The sequence below is a fragment of the Protopterus annectens genome, chromosome 3.part0, assembly GCF_019279795.1.
Source record: "Protopterus annectens isolate FY-2018-M chromosome 3.part0, PAN1.0, whole genome shotgun sequence".
Lineage (NCBI taxonomy): Eukaryota > Metazoa > Chordata > Ceratodontiformes > Protopteridae > Protopterus > Protopterus annectens.
In genome coordinates, this window is record NC_056731.1 from 835,436,368 (window position 1) to 835,446,809 (window position 10,442).

At 38.7% G+C, this 10,442-nt stretch overlaps 1 protein-coding gene across 1 annotated transcript in view; it reads left to right on the forward strand.

Moving 5' to 3' along the window:
• LOC122796581 (glutamate decarboxylase 1-like) overlaps nucleotides 1–10,241 on the forward strand; it is a 1,347,171-nt gene extending 1,336,930 nt beyond the window's left edge. Inside the window, exon 15 of the mRNA XM_044065170.1 lies at nucleotides 9,224–10,241. Within this exon, the coding sequence (XP_043921105.1) occupies nucleotides 9,224–9,397 (174 nt within the window). The 3' untranslated portion in view covers nucleotides 9,398–10,241. The remainder of the gene's footprint in view (nucleotides 1–9,223) is intronic.
• Nucleotides 10,242–10,442: the final 201 nt, after the last annotated feature.

A 10,442-nucleotide genomic window follows, 5' to 3' on the forward strand; every position in this document is an offset into this window, starting at 1 on the left:
ACCCCTTTACAGTAGAGGCCTAGGAAGAAAAGCTCCAAAAATATAATTAATGAGAGAAAAACATGCAAAGAGATTATAGCAGACTCTTTTGTGATTACTGATTCAACATAAATTAGGTATGCTTTTTTACTTTTGCTAATTTCAGCAGTGGTGGTTGCCTCCTTGTTTCTTGACAATCTTAGTCAAAAAGGTAAATTAAAATTCTCCTGTACAAATGAGATATCATAATTGAGGAATAAATCATCAAATTACCTGGTTTCAACTTCAGATGTTAATGTCACTGTTTCCCTTATGAAAATGACCAATTTAAGATATCCAGAAAAGCAGTCATGCCAGTACATTCACTCAGAATAAGTCTATTTAGAGACTTTCAAAGTCCCAGTAGTGGATAGTTACCACAGATGGAAAATTTTTATGGAGAACAGAACTCTCTTTATGGCTCATACAGCTACCACATGTATTCATGCTTCAGCTAGTGCACTGTTCTATAACATTGTGATTGCCAGTTATAAATATTGAAATGAATATCCCTGTAAGTTGCAGCTATGTTTTGTAAACTTACATTGGTAGTTTTTAATGTTGTGTACTCGCCTAAGTACTTTTCACCTTGTTACTGACATTTAGAGATTAGGGAATTCAACTAATATACTTTTGCAGGGTGAAGCAGTACAGGGATTAAGTTGCCACACCACTATCATCCTGCTGACTCTCTTGTATATTTTTTTAATGACGAGGAGCTCGTATTTTATATTGTATGGATTATTTGTTGTTTCTGAAGATATACTAACTTATAGTGCACTATAACACTTAGTTCTGCTGAAGAAAGTTGAGTGAGAGCTCCTGACATGTCTAAGTGTGAGTTTTTTCACTTTATTCTTTATGTTTATTGCTATTATCACTCACAAGGGGACACTAGATGTTAGTCATTGCCTCATTGGCTTTAGGGCCTCACTAAGACCACATTGATCCAGTATATGATAACTATATTTACACTTCTGGTTATGTTAGACTTTGTTCAAGCAGTTGTTTCAAATCAATCCTATTCTGAGCAATATTCTTTTGACTCCTGTTAAAATGAGTGGGCTGGTTGACATAACAATCTTTACACACTAAGTATTGTTCCACTGTCAATATTTGCTATATGATTGCATATGTATTTTCTTAAATAAAGCATATTATTAAGTTAATAGTATAAAACAATGGATTCTGCTCGCTGACATGACTGACAAGGTATAAGCCTAATGCTAGCGTGACACTACTGCATTCTCTCTGTTATTAATGAGTACTACTTAAAAAACATTAACCCACACCATAGTTCAGCCTTCTTTCTGTTTGAAAGCTGTTAGCCACACATGACAGTTTTTTTTATTTCGGAGTAGTATGTTTGAGTAGTGAATAGTTTGCCGGTATTTCAGCTAAATGTCAGCAAATGTTACCTTTTTTCAAACTTTGAGAAGGTAGTTGCTACGCTTGACCATTTAGAAAGATGAGTGTTGTGTAAGTTCCCTGCTGAAGTCATTGGATAGAGTGTTGGAGTAGCCAGATAGCCTTTAAATACTTTCATTTGATTTGCCCTTTTTACCATTGAAGCCCAATATGATACTAGTAGTTCTGAATACTATAAACAATTCCTCAAAGACATAAGGTAATGAAGTCTGACTTTTAAAACATTTATCTTACCCAAATGTTTATAAATTGGAGAAGAAGATACTGTCTATACTACATTTGTTTGGTTTATATTGTGTTTTACCAAAACTATAAAACAATACATTTTAAACATAAACATGCATAGTTACAACACCAAACACTAACTCTCTCTCCAGAAGACAATATGTACTCAAAATAAGTGGGGGGGCTATGCCCCCCACATCCCCCCCATACACCCACCCTAACTATGTATACTAACTCCAAGATCGCACTACAATGGGGAAAAGCGCATATACCTTTTACTTGCCTTACTGTACTCTACACAGTGCCATATATACTAACTGCAGTTCAGTGAAATGAGATTCAGTGAAATGAGTTTTCAGTTATTTGTGTTTTCGGTGATATGGTCGAAGTGAAATGAAATTCAGTGAAATGAGATTCAACAAAACAAAATAGACCCATATATATATATATATATATATATATATATATATATATATATATATATATATACACATAATACATACACAGACACACACACACACACACACACACACACACACACACACACACACACACTCATATGGGTGCCCTGCTTTTGGTGTAGACTGCTCATTTGTCTTCATCTGTTTAATCAACTGCAGATGGTTGACAAATGTGTGAAACTGACCTTCCCCAGTAGGGGAATATTCCCTTTCCTCAGGGACTGTGCAATCTTAGAGTTACTATATATAATTAGCAGGAGGTGTTGGGTTATGGGATATGTTACAGAGAGCAACTTACGGACTTCTCGATTGAAGTGAGTGGATCTATATATATATATATATATATATATATATATATATATATATATATATATATATATATATATATATATATATATATATATGGAATACATGCATATGGTCGAAGACTACATCCCTGACCATTACATACTCCGAATGTAAATGTCAAAACCTGCAGGCGCAAACACTCAGAATATCATGCAAAACACCAAATTCGAAATTCCAGGTCGCACAACCACCACAACAAGTGCTACCATGGGTCGAGAGGGGGGAATATTAGCCTGGCCAGCCAGTGTTCAGTATTTCTGGGTTCGGCATCTGAAAGTTCGACATTTACCAAACTGTGGTCACTGCTTTCAGCTTTTGTAACATCATTATACTGACGTTCGACCATATGCATGTAATCCTATGTATATATATATATATATATATATATATATATATATATATATATATATATATTTTTTTTTTTTTTTTCTGTGATTTGTAGCTGAAAATGGCCCTAGCACCATCCCACCCACCTGGTTAATGAACAAATAATTAAATAAAATAAAAAGTATAAAGAAGAATAAATCTATTTGAGATAAGAGACTTGAGAAAAGTGCTTTGAATTTCTTGGACAAGGGATTGAAAGAATGTTTGCCACTCTCATAGGATCATAGGAAGTTACTAGGCTATTTGCCCTGAGGCCCTTACAAGCCTAACCAAAAATTTAGCCCATGTCCTGACAAGTCGGTACTCAAAGCTCCTGTCCAGCAGGGACACAGGTGGAATCCCAGAGGTGAATTTTCTGTTCCCCATCCAGTTATCCAGGTTGCGCGTAAAAAGAAATAATGAGGTACTCTGCTTGACACGGAGAGGGAGTCTGTTCCACAGAATGGGGAGTCTCTGGGACACAAATCTGTCCTGCCAATAAGTCCTATTGATGTCACAGACCAGGTTGAGGTTGAGCGTGCTGGTTACTTGAGTGGAGCTAGACTTGCGGATATGCAGCAGTCCCATCAAGGCGGGGTCTCAGATTTCTTTGTATGCCAGACAGAGGTCACCTCTGAGGACTCTGTATGAGACTGAGTAGAGGGACACTCAATCTGTGTAGGGTAGATGTTTAAGGCCCTGAATTCTCCTGGTGAGGAACCTCTGTGATCTCTCCAGCTGCTGCATGTGCTTTGTGAGGTACATGCCAAAAGGGGCATTGTACTCAATAATAGGTCATATAAGGGAAGAATACAGGGATGTTATGACCTCCTTGTCCCTGGATGAGATACCCTTCCTAATGTGCTGGGCCATGTAGAAAGCTTTCCAAACAACAGAGACAATATGGTGGTCAAAAGTCAGGTTGCTATCAACCTGGGTGTCTAATTCACTCACAACTGATTGCATACTTAGGATCTTGTTATTAATGTGATAATTTGTGGGGATGTCACTCGCCCCAAAAAGGATGATGATGCATTTATTGGCATTCAGTTTGAGGCCAGGTTTCTGGTACCAGTCATTTGTTTGGGTGGACCCTCATGGAGGATGTCCACATCACTAGGGGAATCGGTAATAGTGCCCAACTTACAGTCATCTGCCAACTTGGTCAGCCATAGCCCACTGTATTTGGCCTGCACCTCAGAAAAGTATCTCTCAAACAACAGAGACCCCAAGAACAGTCCCTGGGGTACACTGCTTGTTACGGATCTACTGCTTGAGGTGGCTTCCCCAATTTTGACTAGGTGGGTTCTATCAGTGAGCTAATTTGCTAGCCATCTGGTAACATATGGATCGATGCCTAGCTGAGAGAGTTTATCTGCTATACCCAAGTGGGGAATAGTATTGAAGGCTTTGGCCAAGTCAAGGTAGGTGGTGTACACTATCTTCCTCTTGTCCATGGCTTTGGTGACTGTCTCAAAGAAGTCAACCAAATTTAACAGTCATGACCTCCCCTTGATTAAATCAAACTGTAGAGGATCGAGTGTTTGAAAGTTGCCAATGTCCTTGTTAACGAAGTCCATGAGAATCCATTCCATGGTTTTGCAAATCAGGCTAGTTATGCTAATGGGGCTATAATTTCCTTGATCAGTGGATGCTCCACCTATGTGCAAAGGGATGACAGTGGCTGTCCTCCACTCAGCTAGGACAAAGCCGGTACTCAGTCTTTGGCTGAATAGAGTGTCTAACAGTGCTGCAAGTTCCTGCCTGAGTTCATGTAAGATGCAGCCTGGGATATTATTGGGTCCCATGGAGGCTGCATTTTTGTCTTTGAGAGGGCAGTGATGACTTCCTCCCTAAAGATAGGGGGGGCAGGTGATGGAGATGTCCTGATTTACTGATGAGGGGGACAGAGGGGTGAAGTTTTCACTGAACCTGTCTGCCAGTAGGTTAGCTATATCTGCAGCATTTGTGTATGCGATGACCTTGACCACCAGTTCTGAGCAGATTTGAGAACTTCATTTGAGATTGCAGACATATGTGAAGAATGCCTTATGATTGTCTTTAGTACTAGCAGCCAGTTTGGACTCGAAGTTTGCTTTGGAGGATTTCACTGGTGCTCTTATTTGCTTGTTCAGGCTAAGGAGAGATTGCTTCCAATTAGGCATCTGCTCTTTCTTGGTCCTAGACAGTAATTGTTTCCCTTTATTATAGAGTTTATTTATTGCAGATATCCACTAGACAGGTTTACTTATCCATGAGGAGGAGGATTTTGTCCTGTCAGGTATTCCTGATTCCAAGCAGATGTATAAATGCTCGTATAGTACTTTGATGTAGGTTTGGACATTTGTGCCAGTTCCTGTGGAGGGGGGGCTGTGAAGTTGTTTATATCTTCCCTGAGGAGGTTGTAATCAGCTTTGGAGAAGTTTTTTTGTTTGACTCTTGCTGGGGGGGGGGGGGGGGGTCAGGGGAGATGGTGACATCGAAAGTGACCGGTTTGTGAGCAGATGTTACCAGGGAGGATGACACTGTAGGATGGGATGCTGCAGTGGTTACTCATGTTGGTTAATACCAAGTCCAGGATATTATCTCCTCTTGTGGGGATGTCGACCAGCTGGTCCAAGGCATTTGCAGTGACGAATTCAAGACATCTCTGGACATTTGTGTTTTGGCATGAGTAGTTCTTCCAGTCTATGTTTGGATGGTTAACGTTGCCCAGAATCAGGGTAAAGGGTTGAATCTTGATAGATTCAAAGAGGTCTTGATAGGTGGAGTGGTCATCGTGAAAGTTGGGGGCCTGTAGCTAGCAGTGATTTGAATAAAGGTCTTGTTAACTGTTAACTGCAGCTGGAGTGTCTGTTGTGCATCATACTTTTTGACCAGCCTGGAGGCGTGTATGTCTTTAATATATATATTCAAACTCTACCTCCTTTTGCTTTGTTGCCCACAGTTTGGGGTCGGAATGTATGATAGGATGAGTAAACTGGTATGTCTGGGGTGCTCTCCATGGCTTTGAACCAGGTTTCTGTGACTGCACAAATGTCGGTATCTTCTAAGGTTAAGAATGCTTGCAGTGAGTGCAGGTTCATGTTTAGACTCCTAGTGTTTAGCAGCATGACCTTTAATTTGTGTTTTGATGACATTTTCCTGTTGGTAGTTTTGACCTCATGGCATTGCCTAAAAAGGCACTATGGCGGAGGCAAGAGCCTTTGCCAGAAGCCTGAAGCCCAAGGGAGGTAGATGCAATCTCTGGCAAAGCATTGTGGTCTGCCAGTCATGTCTTCCCAGGCTGTCAGGTACTGGACTCCCTTGGAATGACACCAGATTCTAAGCCAATTGTTAAAGTCAATCTTTTTCTTTTTGTATTGTGGTATCATTCTGGGTGATGGTAGAATCCTACTTAAGACTAGGGACATACCTGCATGGGACACATATTCAGCGAGCTTGATCATGTATCTCTTCATATAGTCCAAGGAGGTACGTCTTAACATGGAGTATGACAGAGTCATAACAGTACCTATTGTTGATAAACTTGAGTGCATGTGTCATATGGTGGATTCTGGCACCTGGCAAACAACTAACCTTGACTTTCTCCTTATCCAGCCTGGTGAGGGGCACATCTGTGTGTCTCACAATGGAGTCTCCTATGACTAATATGTTGAGTTTATGGTTAGGCCTTAGTGGCTGTGAGACACAGGTGTGTGAACTGTGTGTGGTGTGTGATGTGGTGGGCTATGGAGTTTGTGTGTGTTTTTGCCTCAGAGGTCTCTTTTGTTTTGTATGTTTTTGGTAAGGACCTCTGCATATGTGGATCTGTGTTGTGTAGGTGCGGTTGGTGTTTGAGGTGTGGTGTTTGTGTTGACAACCTTCTCCGTGCCAGATATGCTGGCTTGTGAGGAAGAGAACATAGACTCTAGTTTCTTAATGTAATTGCATCCCTCACAAATTGCATTCCTAGGTGGTAGTAGTAGAAGGTTGTGTACATGAGGTAGTTGCTACACTGTCTCAGGATGCCCACATCAACCAGACTGGCAGGAGAAACCTTAGGAAACTGTCCATCCATATTTGTCAGAATGTGAGGGAGAGAAGCCAGAGAGAGCTGAGGGGTAAAGGGTGGAAGCTGTAAGATGAGTACTACAAGGTTATCACACAACTCACGGTATGAAGAAATACAGTTAAACAGTAATGAAATGCAGTAAAATGCAGTTAAACAGTAATGAATTGCAATAAATAGCAACAGAATACAGCTAAATAGTAATGAAATGCAGTTAATCAGTAAATTGCTGTAAAAAAGTGCAAATGTGATAAATTAGTTATAAGGCACGGGTAAAATGATAGGCAAGTACAAATGCACTAAAATACGTGAAAATAAATGAAAAATCACTTAGATTGGTCTTGGTGCCTCAGGAATTTTGTAAAATATCCCAGACATGATGCATCTCAGCAGAGCCTGGTTCAAACAAGCCCAAACCAGGTGAAATGAAGAGTTTAAATACCACAAAAAATAGAAGATTCTAGTAACATGGAAATCTAGCCAATCCTGCTATCCTTTGCTCTCTTTACCAATCAGCTTGTGCAAGACAAGGTCCAGGCAGCCCTGCTACTCTCACTAGCAGAGAAAATAGGCCCCTACCAACACAAGATGCTTGCCAGAAACACAGAAGGCAAAAACAAGATGGCTGGCAGAAATACAGAAGGCAAAAAAAAAAAAAAAAACAGCTCTGGATGCAGCAAACCTGTATCCAGGCTATGCTACTCAATTTAAGGGGTAAGAACACAGTAAATCTAACAGAAAAGCACAGATTAACCACTTACAGACAAAAACAGATCTCACAGTAAGAAAAAATACAGTTAAACATAATGAACTCACAGTATGAAAAAATACACTTAAACAGTAATGAAATGAAGTAAAATGCAGTTAAACAGTAACAAATTGCAGTAAGTAGCAGTGAAATACAGTTAAACAGTAATGAAATGCAGTTACTCAGTAAATTCTTTTAAAACAGTGCAAATGTGATACATTAGCTATAAAGCACAGATAAAAACAATAAGCAAGTGCAAATGCGATAAAAGAAGTGAAAATAAATGAAAGAAAAAACACTTATTGGTCTTGGTGCCTCAGGAATTTTGTAAAATGTCCCAGAGATGATGCACCTCAGCAGAGCCTAAATCAGACAAGCTTCTCTTTTAAATAAATGCTTGCACCAGGATAACATTGTACTAGAAAGAAAACAAAAAGTTTTTATTCTTTTGTATAAAAGTAAATTATGTTGTGATAATTCACAGAATTAGAGATTATTTAGACTCTTTAGTGAAACATATGTGGGTATAGAATGCATAGCTCTGTGCATCTTTAAGGGGGATACAAAACGGCTTTGTATTTTTAACACTCTTCAGCATATAAAAAGCTTGGTATGTTTAACACTCTCAAACATATGTGTACCAAGGGAATGTCTTGCATGACCCATTCTTTATATATTCATACATGCTGAGTAAAGCCAGAGGTCATGTTTTGCATGTAGTAGTTGTACTTAGAGATTGTAGCAAGACATAAAAAAAGAATAAGAGATAGTTTTAAGTTTACACAATAATAGTGAATGCTGTGAAGAAACTGTATAACATTAGGCCATAAAAACAGAAGGGTGTGAAATGTCAGAGACTAGAAGATACAGTTATTTTTTTGCAACTTGTCACTCATCACTTCTTATCTAGTGACCTGAGCTAGCATCTCACTTCCATTAAGCTGTAAAGACCATCATGACCTCTAACCCATTCTGTCACTCCTTTCTAATCTTACAGCAGGCTCAGTCTACCAGCTATACATAAAGCATCCTTGGTAGTGCAAGCTTGTGGCTAATGCTTTCATGTGCTAGGAAGTGAAGAGCAGGCATGGAAGTTGAAACAGGTGGAATGACATCAGCTCTGTAGCCATAACCAGAACCTATGGCGTGTAATGTATGATGGCCATAACTGACCCTTTTGGCCTTCCACCGCTCAAACCTTGATGCCTTACCATGCTGTTCCCCTTGCATGAAGTGATAAGGTGCAGTGCCTATGACTTACACCAGCTGTCAAGCTGTGGTACTAGCTTTCTGCTCTGAGTCCCTGACAAAGGAGAGTTGGTCATTGGGTGATGCATCTTCTTGCTCACCTGGACAGAACTACCAATAACTGGTGATTATTTCTGGACTGCAGTCACTGGACAAGGAAGTGGATCGCATTGCCTTTGCACCAGCAAGCCAGTAAAGAAACTTGGTTATAAGCATACCACCTTTGTAAATTCATCATTTCAAACATTCATATGGTAAAATTACTCTGTGTTTATACATCAAATCCATTGAGACATTTTAAATTATTGAAGAACTCTCTTATTTTTCTAGGTTGCCCCCAAAATCAAAGCTCGGATGATGGAAGAAGGAACAGTAATGGTTGGTTACCAGCCTTATAAGGATAAAGTAAATTTCTTCCGTATGGTCTTTTCTAATCCTGCAACAAGAATGTCAGATGTCGATTTTCTCATTGAAGAAATAGAGCGGCTTGGCAAAAATATATGATGCTGAAAAACAAAGACTGCATAGTATTTCATTCCTAAGCTCCTGTTCCTACATGTTAGCATGAAGAACATATTTTAATATATGTAAATAAATACATAAATACTAAAAATATCTAATATGCTGATGAATAATTTAAATCATTTTAGTCTTATATCTATTTTCTTTAACATTTTAAGATGACAAATCTCATGTATTTTGTATGAATTTATTTTATTATCTTAGACTACAAACATTTTGAGGGAATGTTATCGGTCAGACTTTATTCAAATAGCTGTTTAGCTGATTTATCAGTGCACTAGTAGTAAAAACAAAAAATAATTAATGTAATAGCACTTTGGATTTTTTGTTTGTTTGTTTTAGCTTCCAGAATGTCTGTCTGTTACATTAGTGGTGTTAGTAACCTGGGCAATAGTGGTGCATTGTATGAAAATCTTTCTTTTAATAAGATGATTTGAAAATAATGCAGTATACGATGATATACATTTGCATGTTGATTTGGTGATAGGGGCTTTAACAATTTACAATCACATGATAAGCTGCAGATTCCCAATAACAACTATATATATATATATATATATATATATATATATATATATATATATAATATGTATGTCATCATGCTGTGATGCAAACTACAGTCTATAGCATGTTTTTTTAGTCTGCATACAGTATTTTATATTCCTGCTTAAAACAGCATTGCTATATAAAAAGGAAGCATTAAGTCATGCATGGTTCCCTATTAGAAGACCAAAAACGGATTCTTTCGAATGCGTCTTGGTCGAACTCAAAAGCCTGAAATGGCAAAATATCGAAGTGACATTTAAGCAAATTCTTTCCCTGGGAAAGAATTTGCTTGGCCGCTTTGTTACTTTGCTATTTTCGGCACTGTAGTGCGGTCTTGGAGTTGGTATATTTAAGTAGGGGGGGGGGATGTAAGGGACTGAAGCCCCCCACTTAATATAATGTTTAAAGTATGTTTTTTTTTTTTGTTGGAACAGCGATTTTTTTTCCCCAGGAAAAAAATCGCTGTTCTGACAGTTCAAAA